The 25,538-nt window shown below is 31.3% G+C and overlaps 1 protein-coding gene across 6 annotated transcripts in view; it reads left to right on the forward strand.

Moving 5' to 3' along the window:
- LOC145269279 (tumor protein 63-like) overlaps positions 1 to 25,538 on the forward strand; it is a 524,598-nt gene that overhangs the window by 462,424 nt on the left and 36,636 nt on the right. For all 6 annotated transcript variants that reach the window (XM_080124964.1, XM_080125001.1, XM_080124996.1 and 3 more), the window contains 7 exons: positions 5,464 to 5,556; positions 11,568 to 11,632; positions 15,670 to 15,748; positions 16,440 to 16,626; positions 17,606 to 17,716; positions 18,444 to 18,549; positions 21,569 to 21,684. In XM_080124964.1, coding sequence (XP_079981090.1) covers positions 5,464 to 5,556; positions 11,568 to 11,632; positions 15,670 to 15,748; positions 16,440 to 16,626; positions 17,606 to 17,716; positions 18,444 to 18,549; positions 21,569 to 21,684 — 757 coding nt within the window. The remainder of the gene's footprint in view (positions 1 to 5,463; positions 5,557 to 11,567; positions 11,633 to 15,669; positions 15,749 to 16,439; positions 16,627 to 17,605; positions 17,717 to 18,443; positions 18,550 to 21,568; positions 21,685 to 25,538) is intronic.

Consider the following 25,538-nt stretch of genomic DNA (forward strand, 5'->3'; position numbering starts at 1 on the left):
ACAGACTCATTTCTGAGTTCAACAAGATACACTTGAAGAAGGTTGTAGGTTACATTAACCAAAATATTCTGAAAATCACACTCAAAATGAGAACAGTTCAATGAATCCAAATAATACGAATAACCAATCCTCATCAAACTTGCGTCCAAATTCCCAAGTTCATCAGAAACATTTCTAAATTTAACCAGATACACTTGAAGGTTGGAGGTTTTGTCAATGAAAATATTGTGAAAATGATACAAATGCTAAATATTGAGGAAATAAAACAATGTTTAACAATAGGATTAATTCTTATATTAAAATTAAAGTAATCATTGAATTAAAAAATAAATAATAGTTTATTAATGGGTTTTTTTTTTTGGTTTTTTTTTTCAAAAACAATATGGAAATTAACCTTGCAACTGACATTGCATAATCCTTAAGTAGTTTAAAAAAAGATGACGTGTCTACTGTCTAAAGTTGAAATAACTTTAAAATTTGGCATTTTGAGTTTACCATTAGTGCAAGAAATGGGCATAAAACTTTTGCATTTATTCATTTAAATTTCCAAATACCTCTTTAAGGATCTTTGTTATTTTAGACTTGAGCATGAGATTTTGTTTAAGATTTTTTTTTTTTTTTTTTTTTTTTTTTTTTTTTTAATTTAGATGAGGATTGGTCATTTGTATTATTTGGACTACTGTTTTCATCTGGGATATTAGTGGGGAAGATTGCTGAAACATTCTTTCACTTGGTGATACAAGCACCAAAACTGAAATTAGACAGGTTTGTTTCTGCAGCCATCTTGAAAACTGGCAGCCATCTTGAATTTTCTGATGGCTAACGTTCTTTTCTTAAAATGTATGTTCTAAACGTCATTTATGCCAATTTTGGTGGTTTTATCACTAAGTGAAAGATTTTTATGGAATATTGAGGTAACCTGCCCCACTATATTTTCACAATGTTCCTACAAGTGGTTGTGGTGCAACAAATAAAACTACTAAATAGTAATCAGTTCTAAGTGACTGTTTTCTGTAGGTTGAAGGTTCCATCCTCAGTACGGGTGAATGCAATTACGAATTAAGATTTCTACCTGATCATGGTTGACTGAATACTTCTCTTCTATGTCTTGAATGAATGTTTCCCTTTGTGTGTCAATTGTGCGAAGTCAAATTAAGGCATTTTACATGTATCTATTTAGAGACTTTTTTTTCTTTGTTGTTATGAGTGAAAGAAGGCCTTCTTTTCCTGACAAATTGAATGCTCAGATGCTATGTAAAAGACAAGGGAGGTAATTTATGTACATAATTTAGCAAGATGGGATCCATATCCTTTACATTGACAAACATTTATCTGTCAGCACAGATCAATTATGATCAAACCGATCACCACTATTCTTTTGCAAATTAAGACTTCAATTATCACAAGCTTTGTAATGTTTTGATTATTCAACAGTACATAACTCTTGGTAGAAATAGTACTACTTGACTAATGAGCAGTTCAACTTGAGAGTTTATTGTTCTCGATCCACCCAGCCTTGGGTATTTTCCCCCCATGGCCTATTTTTTCACGACAGTAATTAGAGGTAATTGTTTTTCTTTTCTAGTTTCTCAATTTATATGGAATTGAGCCGCATCTATTTGATAATGTCAATGAAGATAATTGTTTGTTACACTCAGGTGATAGTCATGTCCATATGTATAAAATATATTTAAAAAAATTTTTTTTATTTAGCTATGGTCATAAAACCATTAGCAATAGACAGAAGCTACTAAGCTAATTAGGGAATGCATAAAACTTAGGAATATCATGATAGTTAGCCAATACAGAACTTCAAAAATGTGACAATGATACTTGTTCATTCACACAATTCTGAGGCAGCACGTTCAGGACTGCAAAACACAATGTGGAAGAAAATTGCCGGTTATCTCTGAGCAAACACCAGTGTGATTATGCAAAGGGTCTAATGTGAATGTATACTGTTGCAGATTTGGTCTGTTCAGCTGCAGCATAGGGCAGTATTTAAGCATTGCTTATATATATATATATATAACTACTTCGTTTACTCACATAAATTAATATACGAAAGTATAAATTTATGCGTAAACTTAAGTATTTACTTCAACAGTGCTCAATACGTATGTCGAGCTAGGTAGTAAGTTATAAAATATATATGGCAATTAAGCTACACAGAATATTCCGCGTTTCATCCACGCTAGGATTCCTCAGGCTTATTCCTCAGACATAAGCCTGAGGAATCCTAGCATGGATGAAACGCAGAATATTCTGTGTAGCTTAATCGCCATATATATTTTATAACTTATATATATAAATTTGTAGTCATCCACATACAGTCCTGTTTCGTTGTATCACAACTCATCAGTGTAGCTAGATTAGCACCTTTCCCAAGCCGAGGATTGAACTTATAACCTTTGTGTTGACAGTCGGCAGTTCTATCCATCGACCCACAGGAGCAGCGCCCGTAAATAACTCCACAAATGTTTGTTTTAAACAAACATTCGTCCACCACTTTCATAGTGCTCAAACCACTTATTTACAAATATATATATATATATATATATATATATATATATATAGATATAGTAACATTTTTTACAAACAATATATTTATATAGTAACATTTTTCTTATCCCTACAGTGTTTCGTGCTTATGTAATCATCAGTGTAGGAAGGGATAATTATTACTTGTCAAGAGATTAAAACCCAGTCGATAAGGCCACCCTTGGCTTGGCAGACTAGTGTCCTTTCTAGGCCAGTGGCAACTAACATGTAAATGGAAGGAAATTATCTATGGATGGCATTTTTGGTTGGTTTTCACAGTTGACAGTATGAATAATCAACAACAGGAATTTGGATTGATGCAATCCGCTAAAGTTGGCCATATTTTCTTAAATCAGGCTATAATATATAAATACATTTATTTAAAATTAATCGTAGAAGATAATGAAAGTATTGCCAAATCTCTTAATTCCACCTTGGAATATGATGTAGATTTCGTCAATGGGATAGTTGAGTTTTTTCTCTAGCCAATATAACCTTTGTCAGAATCCAGTATGTTGATTGGTGTATGTCAAATCCATTAATAAGTTGTGGTTGGTAAAGGAAAAATCTTTAATTAAAAAAAAATTATAAGGTGCAACACTAGCTTTCCAACAATTGATGATCCAGCAGCTTTTTTTAATCTGGACAAAATCATGAACGAGAACAATGATAATCTTGTTTACTGGGTTACGGTTTAAAGAGGCTGTTGATACACCCTTCAACCTAAATACTCCAGACAAATTCAACTAGCAGCAAAATCCCACCTCTTTACTGGAGAAGTACCCCTTATATGTCAGAAAACTTATTACTCTACTTAGTCTTTTTTTTTTCACTCAAAACAAGGCATATTTCCACTTGGAATGTAAGATGCTATTATTTGGGATAGTCTAACAGAGGACTGTGGGGAGTTGAGTAGTGAGATATCTGTTCACATTACATTTAACTTTCCGCAGGAAACTGGGAGGGAATTCCAAATTCTGACCGTCCGAAAGAAGAAACTATTAGAGTAGAAGGCTTTTCAGTGTCTAGGGATCTCAAGTGAAGAAGTCGGGTCTTGCTGCTCGTTGGGAGTATGTATGTCGAGGGAGGGGGTTCACAAGTGCTAATCGCTTCTTTCCGCAGACTGTTTACCTTTTGGAATTGTGTACAAACATTTTGTGCACGATTCCAGACCTATGATGATGCCTCCTATAAATCGGATTCCTAATCATATTAGCTTCTTGCATCTTGGTGACAATTTACATTTGGGATAAAAAAAAGAAAATTTTTTTAACAACACTTTCATTTATGCCATTTTTAATAATAAAAAAATAAAACAAAACTTTGTTTACACTGCACCTGCTGGTGGTAGTTTTCCTTTATTTTGAGATTATATCAAGTGGCAGCAGTGGTGATAAACATAATAATCAGTCTATTTTATTTAATCATTCATCAGTTTCATTTCATTTGTCCACCTTCATTTAATACTTACTTAAATTTCTACCAATCCTTTGCAATTTAGAAACCTGATTATATACATGTATAATTAATGGATTGGAGTGTGTTAATGAATCGTTATTATTACGGTGAAAACTGTTGGTCCAACAGAACAGTTAATTCAGAAAAGTTCAGTTGCACCTGTATTTTGTTTGTAACACTCAACATAAGTGCTACCAAATCAGGCTGTCTGAAGATAGTGGCTTTCTAACCTAAAATGCATCAAACATTGATGTTATTGCCCCTCCCTTTTCAAAACTCAATTATGTTCTGCAAAGTTCCTCTACAAAACGATCGAACCAAACACCACAAATAAATATTTGCAGGTATAAAGAACTTGAAGCATGAAATCTTTTCTTAAAATGACTGGATTCAATATTAAATAACCCAAAAAGGATTAATATGACATAAAAAAAAAACAACCAAACCAAACTCCATAGTTGAATATATAATGAATTTGAAGTATAAAATCTTTTCTATAAAATTACTGGATTTGACAGTAAGTAACCTGAAAAGGTTGACATGACATAAAACAACCAAACCAAAATACTTAACATGTGTAGCCCTGAAAAAGGCTTAGTTATATTGTTACATAAGGGTGTATGTCTTTGGTTTTCCTTTCAACTGTATTAATAATAATACTAATATTAATAATAATACTAATATTAATAATACCAAATTGCTTCCAAAGTAATACAGGAGATTTAACCATTTTGATAATTTGTTTTTCTGTTAACAATATTATCAGCCTGTCTTATGCAGTCAGACAGGATTTGTTCTTATTTTATTTAAATGAATGGTTTTGTGAACTTTGTTTATTTTTTAAAGATTAAGTGTCTATAATGGTTCTCTTTGTTAATATAAAATTATTTTTTTTTTATTTTCATCTTAAGAAATTCCAGATGAAATAGATTCTCTAAGTACCTGTTTTGTTGTCTTTAAATTCTAGATTAAAGCACTTATGGTCTGATTTACTCACTAGGAGTTTTTACGCAAGTCATTATCAGTGAGCAATCACTGATAATAATCAGTGGTGTTCCTTGGAGTCTGAGTGACAAGTTTTCCCAAATTTTCAGCGCTTTACTTTTGTCAATAATCGTTGCACATCAACTGCTAATTACCATTGATTTTTCACTTGCACTAACTGTTGGTTTTTGGAGTTTGAGTGGCAATAAGTCTGCTCATGGTTCCCGCACTTTTTTGGTTAGTGTGGAGTACTCTTCCTTCTTTGTCTTTTCATCCTCATTGACACTTTACAACTATTATGTGTGGTAATAACCAAGCCTGCTGGCGGTGTGTGTGTGTGTTTGTTTGTTTTTTTTTTTTGTTTGTGTTTTAGGAGGTTGGGGGGGGGGGCTTTTTGGGATTTGTTACAGTTATTCTTATTATTTGCTGATCCGTCCTCTTTCTTTACAATAATAATGTTTGTTATACTTTTCTTTTTAGCTGAATCCCATCATTAACCAAATTCCAGCTCCTTTGCCAATTACCGACAACCAGAATAATCCACTCGTTAACCATTGTCCATATGAAGATATGGTAAGTAGACCTTTGCCGAAGAATCTAACTTTTTTTTTTATTAAAAACTAGCAGGGAGACCTGATGTTGCCCGGGATTGAATGATAATCAAGAAATATTTCACACGTTCATATTTTTATTGCCATCTCGAAATCGGTGAAAGCATCCATTTTTCAGTCAAATCGATTGATTGCCTGCTCTAGTTGGGGATCCATCACACTGTATGAGGAGGCAGCTTCATATGCCTCCCCGCAATGACTTAGTCCATGATACATTGTAGTCTACATTGCATTGTGGAGAACCTACTGTTGATTTTATAAAATTACTAGCTGTGCCCGGCCGCACGTTGCTGGCTCAGTTTGTTTGAATGGAAAACAAAAAGGCAAAATGTATGTTTATTATGTTTATGTTCTCAATACTTGCGGATACACAACATTTTGAGACTTTTTAATGGTTATTCTAAACGACCAATGACTTGTGAAGTGCAATATCTTAAATAAAAATGCTATATCCATTAAAGTCATTATTCAAAAAAATATCCTTATTTTCACTCATATTTTAGGAGAAAAAATATTGCTTTCAAATATAATTAATGAGAATGTTTGGAAATCGAAATGATGTTCAAGTGAAACCAATAGTATCCAATGTCTTTCAGTTTGCCCGTTTTCCTGATTACTATATGGTCGTCTTCAAGTCCAATGTAAACAAGTTCTTGATGAGCCGTTCCCCTTCGAGTAATCCAATTTACCAAATTTACACTACTGATGATTCCTACAATATTGTCACATTGACTACTGTACACTCTTTAACCCTTATCCTCGAGTGGCCTCTGGGCCTTGATAAGTAGTGACTTATGTAAAAAAAAAAAAAAAAAAAAAAAAAATTTATATAAATAATAAATGAACTTACAGCAGGCGAAATAATCTGGTAGTGACGCTATATTTTAATTATAGTAACCATTTGATTATAAAGGAAAGAATTGGATTCCGGAATATGAGAATTATCAGAGCTCAGCCAATCAGAATGGACGGACTTTGGTAAGGTAGCTTTTATTATTTGTGAATCAGAAATTGGAAAGATTGTTAGGTCTATGTATTCTTTAGCTAGTTACAGTTGGTGTAATTACAGAATCTGGAACGTGTAGAATTCATACTGGTGACAACTGGTAGCAGTAGTAGAACTAACTATTTAGAGAGAAAAATAGGGACTCCTTCTTCTATAAATGTTGTGATTGGGCTGGTGTTACTCCTAGGATGCAATGTAGTATTTTAATATCACAAGTGTCTATAATGGTGTTCGAAAGTTACATATGATAGTGACTATTAGCCTAGATGTATCGAATTTGTATGTGGCATTTGTTATGGCAAACCTACGCTACTTTGATCCAGAGGGGAATTTCTGCAGTCATTTTATTATATATGGAAATTTTATATATATATATATATATATATATATATATATATATATATATATATATAATGGCTTGAATTAAAGTTTAAAATACAAAAGTCAAGTATCATGCTCAATTGTGCTCTAAACAGACACATTCATTTCAAACGCACCCCCTGTCATATCAAAGAGCCTGCTGTTGATTTTATATACCTGTCCTTACTGGTTGTGCAGTGATATTGGCTTGAATTTAAATTTAAAATGAAGAAGTCAAGTATCATGGTTCAATTGTGTTTTAAGCAGAAACTTTCATTTTGAATGCACCCCTGTGATATTAAAGAACCTATTGTTGATTTTATGTGTTGGGCCTTTTGACTTTTTGTGTGGTAATATAACTTCCCAAACGCACTTGTGATTTGGTCAAAATCCTGTTCTTTCTTTTGTCAGATTATTTCGATTATTGATACTTATAAAAGACATGCCAATACAAAACCTATATAAGAACAGTGCCAGGCACATAAAGTATCTTCATGTGAAATTTTATAAACAAGGAATGAACTTACACGCACACACCAAGTTCCTTTTATATGATAGTAGAGATAAATCTATGACAAAAAAGGTTTTACAATTTAATATAAAAATATATTTGCATTGAATTTAACTGTAAACTCTCTTGTTTACAAGTCATCTTGACAAAATAAAGGATTTGGCATGAAATGATTTCAATCTTTGCTTCATTTTTTTTTTTTTTTTTTTTTTTTTTTTTTTTTACAAGGTGGTCGCCACTTATCAAGGCCCGGAAGCCACTTGTGGATAAGGGATATTGCGTGTACAGTACGTTAGTATTGAGATTTGATAAAGTGTCTTACGTAAGGGGGCGATTTATCAGGAATTTGTTTATGTTGGACTTGGAGACATCCAGGTTGTAGTCGGGTGAGAAACAGGCAAATGGAACAGAGTTCCACAGGTGTGCACTTCTAAGAAAGAAACTTTGTTCATGGAATCTGCGTTTTGGTTTTGGCACAGATAGAGTGGGGAAAATTTTTGACACTGGTTTCAGCGAGACGGGTGTTTTTTGTGAAAGATTGGCGAGGGGGGGACCAGGGATTGGAGCTCAGACGAGCACTTGCCAGGGAAGTAACGATAAAACAGACAGGCTCTCAACATCTCTCCTGTAGGAGAGAGGTTGCAGGGAAGAGAAAAGGGCATCCCCCCACTAAGCCACAAAGTCTATTTTGTACTCTGTTAAGGCAGGATAGGCTGTTTTTAGCAGCTCCTACCCAGATGTGGCAGCAGTACTCCATCCTTGGACGTACTTGGCTTTTCTATAGATAGACAATTGCATCAGCAGTGAGATATCTTCTGGAGCGATAGAAGGATCCTATAATTTTTCCAGCGACTTTCTTGTAAAACATTAACAGTAAGAACTCTTCCTTCTACTTATGATCTTGTTGATTTGACGTGGAATGACTAAATATGAAAGAATAGCTTTAAAAATGTTTACGCTCAAGTAGACACTAGAATTAGCATTACAAGCATATGCTGTATTTTCGTGGACATCGGCAATATTATATACCTAATGTGCTTCAACAAGTCATATATTTTTTATTTGTGGGTCAATTTTTAAAAGAATTATACTGATGAAAAGGGAATAGAATAAGCATTCCAATGATGTTAATTTATTTTTCTTTTATGCGTTCAATATTTTTATGCTCCAAGTTAGAATGTCCTTAAAAACAATGTCTCTATATGAAATAAAGTGACATGCAATATATATTTAAACCATTTATCATACTGCATTTTACATGTTTCATTGGATAGCAAAAGATATTTTCCTCATATCACTAAATAATAATAGTATAAAAAATATAATATATAATATTGTTAGTTATCATTCCCAAACCAGAAGATGTATTTAATTCACACACATAATATTTTATACATATTTTTATAAAGTATGTCTTGCACGTGTTTCACTGAATAGTGAAAGTCCACTAAACAACTCCTTGAAGACAAATATATTTTCCTTGGAAAACAGTTGGAAAGTTTTGTTTGTTTGTCTTTTTTGTTGTCTTTTTTCTTTCTTTGGAATGGAAAAGGATTTGGTGGAGATAAAAGAAATGGAGATATTTAAAGTTCACAAAAAACATCTTAAGAAAAAACCTACTTATTGCAATCCTTATAGGCACCTCCCCTCGCAAAAAAAAAATAAATGAAATAAATAAAACCATTTAATTCAAAGCACATGTGGAGATGCCATCTTATGTTGTTGAAAATACAAGAAGTGTAAGCCATGTTTAGTTTCAGAACAGTTTCTGATGGTTCATTGTTCTACACAAGTCCTGAGAGGTGACTGGTTTGCAGTAGACAGTTCTCGAGTTGGACTCCACAGAGCAAAAGATTCTTCCCGTCTTGAGACGGAGAAAACATATGCGAAATTGCTACAGAAAGATTTAATATTTATGGAGCAATTCTGGTCTCTGATTGGTTGGTAACAGAACGTGAATTAAGTTCCTAGCAGCATCGTTTATAAATAGAATCTCCCGACTATGCGGGATCATGCGCCATTATAACCCAAAATATTGTAACACACACACACACACATATTTATTTATTTTTCTCAGCTGGCCACTTGAATAAGTTAATGAAGTTATCAAAATCTATAATGCTTGTTCCTTACCGTTATGGCATCCGACTATAGCTGTCTGGCTTCCTTGACCGTTATAGGGTTCATGTCTCCTCATCTTATAGTCATTTTACAGTAGCCTCATTATTAAGCTTGCTCGGGATTTCAGTTAAATATGATTCTAGTTTCAGGGTTCAAATCGTGCAACAGACATGAATGGTTATCTATACACTGATTATTCCACAAGGATGAAGTATATATAGATATTTCAATATTTATTCTTAGAATAATTTTTTATATATAATATATATATATATATATATATATATATATATATATATATATATATATATATAATTCCAGGTTAATATTTTCCAAAGGTGAAGCATTTTTTAATAAAGTTCATACAAGAGTATTCACTACCAAAGTAGAGAAAATATATACTTTTTATTTGTTTTACATAAGCATTTATATGTTGGTACACGTTCATGAGTATGTTCCAATCAGCCAATTACAAGTAACTAGAGACCTCTTCAGGTTATACTGCTTATACAGAAGTAGAGTCCAGTCTCTAATTTTGTATTAGTAGTATCGATTGAAGATGTCTCTAGCTAGTTACTTGTAATTAGCTGATTGAAACATACTCATGAATGTGTAGCAACATATAAAGCTTATGTAAAACAAATGTGTGTGTGTATATGTATGCATATATATATATATATATATATATATATATATATATATATATACACACACACACATACAATTTCGTCTCTAACCTACCTATGAAAAGGATTTTTTTTTTTTAATTAGAACTGAGACTTTTGCTTTTTGTTTTTCTTATTTGAGAATTCCTTTTATTTTGAAAGGAATATATCTTAATTAGAATATATTTTCCTTTCTGTCTATTAACTGCTCTTCAAATTCTTTTGGATCTTCTCTACTTTGGATTTAAATTTACCTCATCGGATTTACCTGTCTTGGATTTGCATCTGGATATTACCAGATATGAATGTCAACCTGCGGATCTCCATTGACTTCTCTTACCTATTTGATATTCCAGAACTTTTTGTTGCTATAGCTACTTCCATTTGTTATGCAATTTCAAAAACTTTTTCTTTTATGCAAATATGTTAGTATTCATATTTTGCAGTTTCATTTTATGCTTGAAATAGCATTTCGTCATTAGATTGTGCTATTATCTTTCTTCTGATGAGAAGTAGGCATTCTGTGAACCTCTGCGGATTAAGGATTTCCTAAATTTTAAGTTAGTATTCCTTGTCAGATAATAAAATTTGTTTTTCCTTATATGCATATTTTTAAAAATTATATTTTCTTATATAATATGCTTCAGAATTATTGCATGGAACAAATTAAACAGAAACTTTATCATGATGATTGGATTTTTCATTCAATAATTTGAAAGGATATGCCATATAATAAAATAATCGCAACAGACCTTGGCAAAGTTTTCCCATCTGTAATCAGTCTATACCATTGATCAGTGTTGGTACTTCCATAGTGTTTTTTTCTTTTTTTTTTTTTCTTTTTTTCTTTTACAAAGGATAAGGGTTACTGAATGTACAGTAGTCAATGGGAAAATATCGTAACTTAAGAGGATGGCTCTTCAAGAACTTGAAGTTGACCATATTGTAGTCAGTTGGAAAGCAGAAAAACAGAAGAGAGTTCCACAGGTGTGCAGTTCTAAGTAAGAAGCTTTGTTCATGGAATTTACGTTTAGGTTTAGGCACAGATAAAGAGTCAGGGAAATTGACAGTGGTTTTAGCTAGACGAGTGTTTTCCATGAAAGTCAGGCCGAGGGTGGGGGCATACTAGATATCATTCCCATATTTCTGTCTGATTCACCCTTATTCTAAAGTGACTCTTGGCCTCAGAAGTGGTAACCCAATAGTCAATGCCCCCTCCCCTCCAAATGGATGGTGTATTTTTTTTCTTTTTAAGAAGTCGTTTTAATAATTTTTCTTGGCAAATAATTGTATATTTCTTTCCTCCTCAGCCAGTATCATCAACATATTTACCTCATGACCATGTACAATCTCCGCAGCCATCTGTGCCTTCAAAGTAAGTATAATTTTTTAAACTATTCAATTTATAACCAATTTCAGTGGAAATATAAATATATTCGTATCATTTGAATTCTTACGACTACTGTTCTCATCTTGAATGTCATTTTCACATTTCAGTCAATGTAACTTCCGCTCTTTATTTAATCCTTTATTTAATCTGCAAGGGATAGCATGTTCTCATTTCATCAGCCATGATTAGGTAGAAGTTCTAAGTAATTTGCAATTGTACTTTGTGTCGCCTACACTGAGGATTGAACCTTGAACCTCCAAAAGATTGTCACTTAAAACTGAATTTTACACAGTATCTTACCCTGTGCCACAGATCCTTCTACTTAGTCATAGCAGACTAAACAAGCGCATGAGAAAAATTCCAGAGTTCGACAAGAAACATTTGAAGATCGGAGGTTACACGACAGAAATGTTGTGAAAATAACCCTAAAGATGAGAGCAATAGTTTGACGAACTCAAATGATATGACTAATTAATCCTTATTTCAAAAATTCAGAAACGTTTTATTCATACATGTATATAAAACAAAAAACTCCTCCCTATCTGACATTTTATTAATCTAGCTCCAAGAATTCTTTTTAAATATATAATTCACATTGCATATCTATCTATCTTATATAAATATATTATTTTAAAATAATTTTTTTTAGCTTGAATTTAAATTACCTCTCTTGGAAATTAATGATTATAGTATTTTCAAGTTTTTGGTAATTCATCCCTTTTTTTCCCCCCCACTCACCCACCCCCGCCGACAAAGGAGGGGTTGGACCTAGTAATTCATTCCTATTCATCTGTGTATTTGTTCACACTTTTCTCAATAACCACACCTTGGATTATTTATTTATTTTATTTTATTTTATTTTTTTTAATTTTGTCACAAACATTAGTTATAATAAAAGTAAATTTTTGCTAGAATGGATTTTCCAGGGTAACTCTGGTTGCTCCCCCCTCCCCCTCCATCCTGGGGTCATTATAGGGGTAAAATTGTCACAAAATCGTTTGTTCATTCTTTTCTCAATAACCACACCTTGGATTTTTTTTTTTTTTTTTTTTTCTTTTTGTACAAACATTAGTTATAGTGAAAGTAAATTTTTCACTCGTGGAGGAGGACCTTGCATGCTCGGTTTGTTGTTTTATTACTTGTTTTATTAATTACTATTAATATCAACAAAATTATTACGTACATTTATATATATATATATATATTAAGATGATTGATAATTTATAATTAAAATTAAAAATCGATTTCATAAGGAAAAACAAACAAAATCAATAAATTGTACAATCATTTCAGAAACAAAGTTTTTATTGTGATCGACATTTAGTCTTGGACAATAATTTTATCATATAAATTACTTTTACTGTCCCAATGAATGCATTGACGATGATACGTACGAATTTTAGAAAGGCGGACCATTGCAAGGTACATCTGCCTTACTTAAAAATACTAGGTTTATTTTGGTGTCTTTAGTTAAAAACCCATCACCCAATATTTTTGCTGATGAGACCTTGTTTTCAAAAACTATATGATAAAATTATTGTCCAAGACTCAATGTCTATCACAATAAAAACATTGTTTCCGAAACGATCGTACAATTTATTGATTTTGTTTGTTCTTCCTTATGAAACCAATTTTTACTTATAAATTATTAATCATCTTACTTAATATTAAAATAGCTCTAGGATATACATGCCTATCAAACTTATTATATATTTACTTTACAATGAGCACTGTTTTCTTTTTTAATTGTATTCTTGAGTGCACTAATACATTAAAATATACTCTGCTCTTAGACTTTTGTTCTAACCCACAAAGTGTGTGTGTGTGTGTGTATATATATATATATATATATATATATAGAGAGAGAGAGAGAGAGAGAAAGAATAGAATACTTTAGCTCTGGAAGATCTAACTTCTCTTCTGTGAGTTGATTATATATCTTTAGTATTTGGCACAACTAGTTATAATTTCTATGCTTTCTTCACTAATAGAAGAGTTAGTTGAATAGTTAACTATATGTTGTTTTCTGGTTTCAGACTATTATCTTCCATTCCAAAAGATTATACTGTATTATCGATTTTAATAAGTGAGCCGTTTTGGTGACAATTTGTTTAAATATGTATGATCACCCATCACCGTGCCAATTTATTTACCAAATTTTAAAATCTTAATAATCCCATTCATTGAGGATAACCTTTTCAGATTTTAAAATAGAAAGTTAAAACTTATCTGTTCTTGCGTTTCTGAATTTTTGAGATGAGGATTTGTTATTTGTATTCTTTAGATTCTTCGGACTACTGTTCTCATTTTGAGTATTATTTTCACAATGTTTCGGTTGATGTAATCTCAGACCTTCTTCAGGTGTATCTTGTCAAATTCAGGATATCTGGATGGAATTTCAAACGGAACCCTTTATTTACTTCACGGGGTTAGCATGTTCAGCAATGACTGGATAGAGGTCCTAAATAATTTGCAATTGTATTTTCCGGTCGCCACACTGATAATTAAACCTTCAACCTCCAGGAAGATATCACTTTTACAATTGATTTTTCCAAGTACTATAACCACTGCACCATAGGAAGTAAATAAAGAGTTCCATTCAAAATTCTACCCAGATTCTTGAGTTTGACAGTAACATCCCAGAGTTTCCAACCTGAAGAAAGTTGGAGGTTGCATGACTGAAACATGAAAACGACACTCAAGATGAGAACAGTAGTCCAAAGAATCCAAATATGAATCATCTGTTTAATTACAGTAATCTTCAAGCACCTTTTTTTTTCCTTTTTCTTTTTCTTTTTTTTTCCTTTTCTTTTTTCTCTTTTCTTTTTTTTTCTTTTTTCTTTTTTCTTTTTCTTCTTTTTTTCTCTTTTTTCTTTTTCTTTTTTCTTTCTCTTTTTTTCTTTTTTATTTTCTCTTTTTCTTTTCTTTCTTATCTTTTCTTTTTTCTTTTTTTCTTTTTTTTTTAATCTAAAAAGAAAAAAAAATTGTATATACATCTGTGTACAGATTTTTTTTTTCTTTATCAATTATACCGAAGACTGTTGTCTCATTGTATACATGTTTTGCTTAAGCATAAATATCTTAATCTGTTGAATTGGCAATTTCCCCTTATTGCTTTGTTTGTTGCTGTTTGTTTGTTTTGGTTTTGCTTTTCTTTTCTTTTTTGCTTTTTTTTTTTTTGTAAGGTTAACTTATTTTCCTTTTCAAAAATCATGTTTCATTAAGTATACATTTTTATTGCTTTATCTTCATTTTACTATAACACTTAGTTCTATTTACAAGTACTTTTTATACTAAAAATAAAAGCTTAGCATTTTGGGTGGAAAATGTGGTTGCAATTCTTTGTTTCTAAAGTATTTCCAGATGGTGCCAGAATATGGGTCCCAATAGTAAATAAATAAAAGTAAAACAGAAATAAAATTACTTGAGATTATCATCACATGAATTGGCGACTGTTTTAATTAGACAATCCTCCCAGACTTCATCTCCTCCTTTTAATTAGAGTAGGAGGGGCCAGACGGTTATGACATCATTCTTCATTAAATTATTGTTGGAAGTTGGGAACGACTTGAGATTATCAAAGTGCTTAATATCCTAAATAGAGCAGGTGTTTAAAACGCAGCGTGTTCTAGAATAAATAATTACTTTGTCTTTTGTTATTGTTGTGGTATATGTTACTCAATGAAAAATGCCCAATATCCGGGCAATGCTGAATAGCCCTGTTAGTAGTAAATAGTTTTAAGTAAGACAAAAATAAAATATGTAACTGGTCTAATGATTATTAATATGAACTGTGGAATTAGCAAAGGGAATTTAAATCCATTTGTTAGAAAAGGTCGGAACTCCTTATTTCCATGCAGTTTTGGATATAAACAGTTTAATGAATTATTTTTTTTAGTATTAAATAACTTAAATGGTTAATGTTTTAAAATGAACAACTTTATAATGAAGTTGTTATCTTGAAATAGTTTTCATATTGTGAAGAATTTTATGAAAAATATCCAATTTTTTTTTTCTTTCAGCATCAAATATCCTGGAGATTATCAGTTTGAAATTTCATTTTCTCAACCTTCAAAAGAAACAAAATCAACAACCTGGACTGTGAGTAATTGCTGCTGCTGCTGCTTTTTTTAGGAACATAAATGTATCAGATAATAGGCTTTTAAATATATATATAATATTAATTTAAGCCAAATATTAATCAACAAATTAAAGGTTTCAAATTATTTAATTTTGTGAGGCCATAAACATGAAGATTTTATTGTAACTTTAAAACAGTTTTTATTTAAGAACAATCATGATACTTGTAAACTTTAATTCTAAATATATGATAAATAATATATATAATTTATTTATAAACTCTACACACATTAAACGCTTAAAATAATATTAGTTTTTAGTTCATGTTAACAATATACTTGAACTTAATTAGTTATATATATATATATATATATATATAAATCCTGCATAAATAAGTCATGTATGTATGTATGTGTGTGTGTATATATATATATAATATATACACACACACATACATATGACTTATTTATGCAGGATTTTTTTTTCTGTTTAAATTTTAGAAATTAGAAAAAAATCTCATGAAATTTTATCAAATTTATTTGTTCAAATCTACTTATTTTGGAAAAGATCTAAAAGTTGTTCTGAAAGTTGTCTGTGTTTTTGACTACATTCCAATCTAGGCTATGATCAAACTCTAGTACCTGTTCTGCCGAATTTTTTTTTTTTTTTATTTCTTTTATTAATGTCTTTTTTTTTTTTTTTGTCTCTTTAGTATTCTGAGAAACTCGACAAATTGTACGTACGGATGGCTACCACATGTCCAGTTCGGTTCAAGACAGCACATTCCCCTCCAAGTGGTTGTCAAATTCGAGCAATGCCAATTTATATGAAACCAGAACATGTACAAGAAGTAGTAAAAAGATGTCCAAATCACGCCACAGCTAAAGAGCACAATGAAAGTAAGACATTTTTTAACTTTTTGATTGCTTAGTGCATATTTTTAAAAACTTTTTGATTGCTTAGTGCATATTTTTTAAAATCTTTTGATTGCTTAGTGCATATTTTTTAAAACCTTTTGATTGCTTAGTGCATATTTTTTAAAACCTTTTGATTGCTTAGTGCATATTTTTTTAAAACCTTTTGATTGCTTAGTGCATATTTTTTTAAAACCTTTTGATTGCTTAGTGCATATTTTAAAAAATATTTTGATTGCTTAGTGCATATTTTAAAAAACTTTTTGACTGCTTAGTGCATATTTTTTAAAACCTTTTGATTGCTTAGTGCATATTTCTTAACCTTTTGATTGCTTAGTGCATATTTTTAAAAACTTTTTGATTGCTTAGTGCATATTTTAAAAAACTTTTTGATTGCTTAGTGCATATTTTTAAAAACTTTTTGATTGCTTAGTGCATATTTTTAAAAACTTTTTGATTGCTTAGTGCATATTTTTAAAAACTTTTTGATTGCTTAGTGCATATTTTAAAAAACATTTTGATTGCTTAGTGCATATTTTTAAAAACTTTTTGATTGCTTAGTGCATATTTTTTAAAACTTTTTGATTGCTTAGTGCATATTTTTAAAAACTTTTTGATTGCTTAGTGCATATTTTAAAAAACATTTTGATTGCTTAGTGCATATTTTTAAAAACCTTTTGCTTGCTTAGTGCATATTTCTTAAAACCTTTTGACTACTTAGTGCATATTTTTTAAAACCTTTTGATTACTTATTGCATATTTCTTAACCTTTTGATTGCTTAGTGCATATTAACTTTTTGATTGCTTAGTGCATATTAACTTTTTGATTGCTTAGTGCATACTTTTAAACTTTTTGATTGATTGGTACCTTTTTTTTTCTTTTGTTATTTATGTAATGGTTTTTATATGGATTCTTTTTATAATCCAAACAGTGTGAATTGATTTATTTTATTTATTTATTTAGAACATCCTGCTCCTCTACACATTGTCCGCTGTGAACACAAATTGGCAAAATATAACGAAGATAAATACAATGGCAGACAAAGTGTGCTGATTCCACATGAAATGCCACAAGGTAAAATAATTTCACTTAATTTGAATAATATAAATATTGTGGGTATTTCAAAGTTTTGAGAGAATTCTACATTTGTTTGTATTCTTCTTTGAGGTGTTGGAGACAAAATATTTTATATTGCTGTGCTGGAAGTAGAAAATAGTATGTTTTGTTAGTTCATCTACAGTAAACCTGGGAAATATTTTATAGATATTTCAAATTTCCAGTAAAAAAAATAATGTATGGTGATGTTAGATTCTTTTTCATGTATAAAAACTTATTGAAAGTTTAGCCCTTTTTTTTTTTTTTTTTTTTTTTTTTTTTTTTTTTCAAAAGGTATAACTTAAATCACACATTGATAATTATTACATTTTTTATATTTTTAATTTAAAATTATCAGAAACTCTTTTGGGGTCTACGAGGCCTGGGCTACAAAGTTCAAGCAAAGACCATATGTGGGGTAAGACCATTGCTCTTGTAGCAATCAGTTATTGATCAATGTAGGGGAAACCCTTTATACCAATTGTCACTATCGAGCTCCCCTACTCCCCAGGGAGCTGGTCCTCATTTCTCTGATCTCTCCACATTAAAAAAATGGCCTTGTGCCAAATTTGCTCAGTGGGGAAGCAAATAAATACAAACTCTTATGAAATTAAAAGTTGCAACAACATTTATGGATGAGGACTGTTTCATGATTTCTGTTGGACACTTTTTCTAACCTTTTGCTTTTTTTACTTTTTTATTACAGCTGGTTCAGAATGGGTTGTAAATTTATACCAATTCATGTGTTTGGGTTCCTGTGTTGGTGGTCCTAACAGACGACCAATTCAATTGGTATTTACTTTGGAAAAAGAGTATGTACTTATAATTTCAATATTTATTCTATGTTCTAAGCTTTGAATTTTACATTATGTTTCTCAGCTAATAACTTTACATTAGATTAGCAGTATTAAACTCAGCAATATTCTTTTTTCTCTTTGGTTATAATCGCCCTGGTGTTTTCAGATCAGACCGTCTGATAATACAGGATGACCCCAAAAAAAAAACTGGCCCAAACTCTAATTAGGCCCCGTTTCTTAGTGTTTTGTCCGAACGAAATTTAACAGTGTATTCTTTGTCCCAGCTCCCACTGGGGTCTTGATGTACTCACGGTCGTTGATTCTGCCATGTCCTGTAAAATAAGGGCAATCGGTGAATAAATAATGGAGATATCACGTTTTTTGGGGGGGTCACCCTGTATCGGCATCCTGACATTGATGTTATTATTCTTTTTTTTCCTTTGCAAAACTCAATCCTGTTCTGCAAAGCAAAAAACAAGTTTGCCAAAAGCTATGAATAAATGTTTGAAAATATAAACAGCTTGGAGCATAAACTTTTTTTTCCTAAATTACTGGATTTGACATTAATAACTCCAAAAGGGTTGATATGCCATAAGATAAAGCAACCAATCCGTTATAATCTATATTAATAAGATTTTGCTCGTTTTTCAGACGTCTGTGTGAGCATGTTTTACACCACTATATGATTTTTTTTAAATTATATTTTTATTATATTATTGATGTGTTAGGTTGGCACAAAAATGTTTTTTGACGTTCAACTCCACGTCAAAATCAACATTTTTGCGCCAACCTAATATTATTTATTGGATTAAAAAATTTAATACCATAAAGTACAAAACAAACTATTTTAAAAAAATTTGTAAAAATTTTTTTAAAATAGTTTTTCAAAAAACTAGTTAAAAAATTTTGTTCATAAATTATGAAATTTACAAAACCAGAATGCATTTCTATTTCTTTGTAAAAAAGTTCAGTGTTATTTTAATTTGTTGTTAATAATTAAAAACAAAAAAAAAATGGATAAATTATTTTTCCTTTAAAATTTAAAAGGAATGTAAACTATTCAATAGAAAATCATTTTTCTGGCTTGAAAATGTTAACAAATTCTCATGTAATAAGAAATTGAAAGTTTTAAAAGCTATTTATATCCATTAATTTTATAGAAATTAAAATATTATCTTAATAAAATTCATTAGTTTTATAAAAATTTGATTTAAATTACTAATTTGATGACCAAATAATAATCTAATAATTAAATTTACTCATGAAAATTTGAAGTAAAACTGAAAGTAAAAAAACTACCCCGTTAGATGCAGTTAATATTTCATGTGCATCTGATATATTTATTGAATTTATATTTATTTGTTGAATCAAGTTTCTAAGATATTTATTTCCCTCCTCTTCAGTTTATGTAGGGAAACTTGTAGTGTGCATGATTATCGCGGGTGTCATTCGCTTAAAAGAAAGGGAAAAACTCTTAAACTCGAAACTTGACTGACACAAGGCAAAAACATATCTTATGCAAATTGAGAAGTGGTCAATTTTGACACTATAAAATATAATAAATATAAAAAGCCAGCATTTCTTCAATTGGGGACAATTTCTTTTTGCTGGCTTGACGTCGGTATCGTATACTTTGCAATCTGAGGTCAGTTGAAGAAAGCTTGTTTGCGATTACGTTGAATAGGGAACAGGACAGATTTTTGTTATGTGTGCTTTGACGCGGCGAACTTGCCAATCTGAAAATTTTTTTTTTTTCCTGTTACTCAAACATTCAACGATAAGAGTTTAAATACACGATTATGTGAGGTTTTGAAAAGTTAGTGCATTAAAAGTTAGTTCACTACTAAGCCTGTCGACTATCCTTGGTAGGGCTGCCTCGGGTGATTACCAATAACCTAACCTTTTCTCAAAGAGAGAAGATGAAGCCTGGAAGGGTGGACCTCCTTATACTGTACAGGACTATACATCAGCTCAGGAGAAGCAAGATCACTGTCAAGCTGATTAAGCATGGTCTTTTGCAAGAGGAATTATACAAATTATGAAGAGAAAAAGATGGCATCTATGGTAGGAATGAACCAACATGGTGCTTGGACAAAATGAGTTAGTGATTCATCAGGAGATGAAATGGTTTGAAATATGGTACTTAAGCATGAAATTAAAGTTTCTAACCCAATCCGTGTATATAACACCTTTCCTAGTTCTGCTCATTTACAATTATGAATAAAAAAAGGAATTGCCTCTTTTTGTGTGTGTGTGTGTGTGTGTGTGTGTGTGTATGTGTGTGCCACCTTATGGCAAGGTTGACTTTTATTTCTTTAGCATATAAATTTTTTTTTTTTTTTTTTTTTAAAGGAGAATCCTGCATGCTTGGCTTGTTTTTTTTAAAAATAACTCTGAACTAAGATATATTTTAGCAAGTAATTCATGTGATTAAAATACATAACGAAAAAGCCTTGGGCAAAGCAACATTAACTGACTTAGCTTTAGTAGAATAATAAATATTTAAGTTGTTATAATATAAAATTGTGAATGTACATTGATTGGGTTAAGCTAAATTGCTGCAATATTTGAAGGTTCTATTTATAGAAACAACTGATAGGACCCGACCAATCAAATGAATCTATTCTCTTCTCACAACCAATCAGAAACTAGAATCACTCAATAAAACATGCTATATATTTTATTATAATTCTTGCACATGATTTTTCGTGTTCAACACTAGAAGGAATTTGCTCTCCATATTTAGACTTTTACAATCTAACACTTGTACATATCGACTACTCACTTCACAGAAATCCCAATTCTTCATCTTGGCTTATATAATTCAAAGCCTCTCTGATTGACGACTGCCATTTTGTTTGGAATAAAATTGTTTTTTTTTTCTTTTGAAACAAAAAAAATAACTTTCAATTGAAGCATCTTATCTAATGATTTGAATATTTAATGAATAAAAATACATCCTAAAACATGATTTTTTTATTTGTCTTGATAGTATATAAAATTCAAGTTTTCTAAAGATATTCTCTTTCTACAGTAATCAAGTTTTAGGTCGAAGAGCTGTTGAAGTGCGAATATGTGCTTGCCCTGGCAGAGACAGAAAAGCTGATGAAAAGGCCAGTTTGCTTTCAAAACCACTCAGCCCAAAGAAAAGTAAGTTTATTACCTCTATCAAGGAGATTCTTTCTTTTTTTTATCCTCAATTATTAAGCATTGGCTCATGTTAATAAAAATATATTTCAGTGCAATTTCTTTCAAAACAATTTATTTATGTTGGAACATTTTTTTCAGTAATGGCCTGTAGAACAGCAGCTTAGTAGAAATACACATGCTTAGCATTACAAGAGATATATCCAGCTAAAATAGTTCAGTTGATATGCCATCAAACTAAAACTAATAGATTTCAGCTTTTTGTTTGTTTGTTAGAAATTTATTTATTATGAATATATTTATTTGCATAAAAAATGTAATGAAATACTAAAATCAATGCATATCTACTTTTTTGTAGATAATTTAATCTATTTTAATGTTTTATTATAAAAAAAATTGAATTTTTTATGTCTCTTCAAAAAATTCTGGAACATTTTAAACTGCTAAATAAAAAATAATTTTAGCTTTAAAATTCTTTAAAGTTTTGGAAGTGATGTAAATCCAATAATTTTGTAAATACATATGTAAAAAAAAAAAAAAAAAAAATTACCTAATTATAAAATTAGTTTTATAACGACTTTCAAAATTATGTTTAAATTTTTATATAAAAAAAAAAAATTATGAAAGTAAAACCAACTCCGAGCAATACTGATACACAGCTAGATTTTTTTTTTATAATGTATGTGTAGGGAGGAAAGCTAGTGGTCAAAGTAAAAAGCTTAAGCATAAAAAATTTTCTGACATTTAATAACTTCTACAATGAAGGGGCGAGATTTTGCTTCTAGTTGAGTAGGTCAAAGGCATTTTATTAAAAGATACAATGCAATAAATTCGATAGAGCACATTCTGCATAAATCCATGTCAAACAAACAATGCTTCAACACTGTTATATGTATTCACATTAGACCCTCTGCACCAGTGATTGCTCAGATATGTACCGGCAATTTCCTTTCGTCTTGTGTTCTGCAGTTCTGAATGTACTGCCTCAGAATTGTGTGTATGAACATGTATCACTGTCACATTTTCAAAGATCTGTATTGGCTAACTATCGTGGTATTCCTAAATTTTTATGCATTCTCTAATTAGTAGACACTTGACAAACCCGACAGGCAGCTAAATCCCACCCCCACACAGTATCTCTACTCCCTAGATGTAAAAGATCTTTCTACTCCAATAGTTTCTTCCCCAGAATCGCTAGACTCTGGAATTCCATTCCAGGTCCCTGCTTCCCTAACTGTACTGACATGCAGAAGTTCAAGTGTAACGTGAACCGACATCTTGCTGTCCAAATCCCAACATAGTGCCCCAGTAGTTGCTGCCCCTGATAGTAGATCTCTACACCAAAGTGGCAATGTGCCTTGTTTGGGGTGAAAAATGTAATAAAAAAAATAAAAAAATTAGCTTAGTCCATCCATAGCCTTGAGCCCCTAAGGGGCATAGGCCATCTACAACTTTTTGTAGATGCTTTTGTAGTGACTGAGTTCTTTTTACGAGGTGAGGGTGCTGGCCTCATGCCCAACCTTCCCAATTTTCCATCTGGCACTGGCCAGGCTCAATGTTGCTTAACTTCGATGATCTGGTGAGAACCGGTGTGTCAATGTGATTGTGCCGTACATAATTAGTTTAGTAGGCTCTGTCTATTGCTAACGATTTTGTGATGATGGCTTAATAAAGGTTAAAAAAAAAAAAAAATGAGGCTGTGACAAAGACTAGAGCTTAGTGGACAATATGAGATCTAACCGGTTAGACTTTTTCTTATCATTTTGTCAAAATAAGAGATGCTAGTGGTTAGTGCACGCATCCAGCTGTGGCAACAATACTCGATGGACGAATTGTGGTTTTATAGAGGTATAGGATATTGATGGATGTGATAAGTTTTCTAGCCTGGTAGAGAGAGCCTATCTTTGCAGCAAACTTGGCAGCATCTTCTATATATTTACTTCAATGGTTTTATTTTTTATTCTCAATTACCATTTTTTCAAGATTGCATAGCACAAATATGGGCAACTGAATATGGCAAACCCCACTGACAAAATATTCATGCAACACTTTAAAATTCAATCGAAATGAATAAAGGGGAAAGTTGGATCCATTTCGTGCCCTAACGGTAAAGTCAAAATGCCCTATTTTAAGTTTCAACTTTACACAACAGACACACTACCTTGTTATGTGGCAAGGTTGACTGATTTACATATTGATTTTGAAAAATTACATTTTATTAATTTAATGAGCCGTTCCTCTTAAGGAATCCAATTTGCCAAATTTACACTTCTAACGATTACTATGGTGTTGTCCCATTGGACTAATGCACACTCTTTAACCTTTATCCTCGAGTGGCCTCTGGGCCTTGATAAGTTAAAAAAAAAAAGTTTTGAATTTTTTAGATGAGAGCTGATTGTTTATATCACAGTAAAACCCAAAGATACGGTGGCTATAGGATACGGTTTTGTAGGTTACGATGTGGAGTACAATGTTTTTCCGGTCCCTGGTTATGGTATTTGCCCCGCCTTATGGTGTTATTTATAATGCTATTTGATTATATACATGTGTATTATATACTATACTGTATTTTGTTACTCATTTTTAATGCCGTATCCTGGGGTTCTACTGTACTTGTATTGATCGGATTATTGTTCTCATCTTGAGTATTATATAAGTGCAACGTTTCAGTCAGATTGTCCTTTGACCGTCTTCAGGCATGTTGGTTGTTTAGAAAAGAAAACAGCCAATAACTTTTCTCTTTTCTTTTCCAAACAACAACCAACATGCATGAAGACGGTCGAAGAACTATCCAAGCAAAACGTTGCACAAATAAAACTCAATGTGAGAACAATAGTCCAATCAATACAAGTAATACATTTTATTAATTAATTTTTTCTATTGATTTTAATATCACAAATAGTTCCGTTTTGCAATGTTTTATTATTTCCTTGACAAATATTATCTGGGTTCAAGTGTTCCTTTCGGCACTTCTACACTATTGGGACAAGATTTTGTAGTCGATAAATAGTTTCCAGATAAAATAAAAAACAATGGTTTCAACTGATTTTTTTTTTTTTTGTCATTCTAATAACTTACAATAGTAGCTTACCTGAATATTACTGAATTAAAAAAAAAACTTTAATCATGGTAGCAGATGAAAAATTGCCGCCATCTTGTTTAAATCAAAACGGAAATTAATAAATAATTTTCTACCTTATTGATTTTTGTAATTTTTGGATATAATGATCTTAAAAATGTTCGATACAATCATGTTGACACACCGGTTCTCGCCAGATTACGAAGTTAACTAGCATTGAGCCTGGCCAGTACCAGATGGGTGACCATTTGGGAAGGCTAGGCACTGTATGTACCTTCTGGGAAGGTTGGGCTTGGAGCCAGCACCCTCACCCCATGAAAAGAACTCAGTTGCTACAAAAGCATCTACAAAGTTGTAGATGGCCTATGCCCTTTAGGGGCTCAAGGCTATGGATGAATGGCTCTTAAAAATACGAGGAATATGTAGATACCATTGATTTCATGTGAAATTCAGTATTACGATTTTCGAAATTTCGTACCAATAATGTAGAAGCGCCTTCCTTTTTTCTTTTTTTTTTTTTTTCTCAATAAGTTGCAATCTATTTCTAAGTTTCAATTGAACAAGAAAAAATTTTTTACCTTTTAAAATGATCACATTTAAAAGTTGAATAAATTTGAAAGGGCTGTGTTTGAGGGCTATGACAATACAGTTTGCAAGAATGGTCTGTTATAGTAAAGAATGATAACATTCAAGGAATTTTAATTTTTTCAATTATGCATACTTATTCACTAATATGTGTGTGGATTTCCCAAAATCTTTGGAGAATATATTTATTTGG

Source organism: Euprymna scolopes, chromosome 4 (assembly GCF_053919585.1).
Source record: "Euprymna scolopes isolate OS-2025 chromosome 4, ASM5391958v1, whole genome shotgun sequence".
NCBI lineage: Eukaryota > Metazoa > Mollusca > Cephalopoda > Sepiida > Sepiolidae > Euprymna > Euprymna scolopes.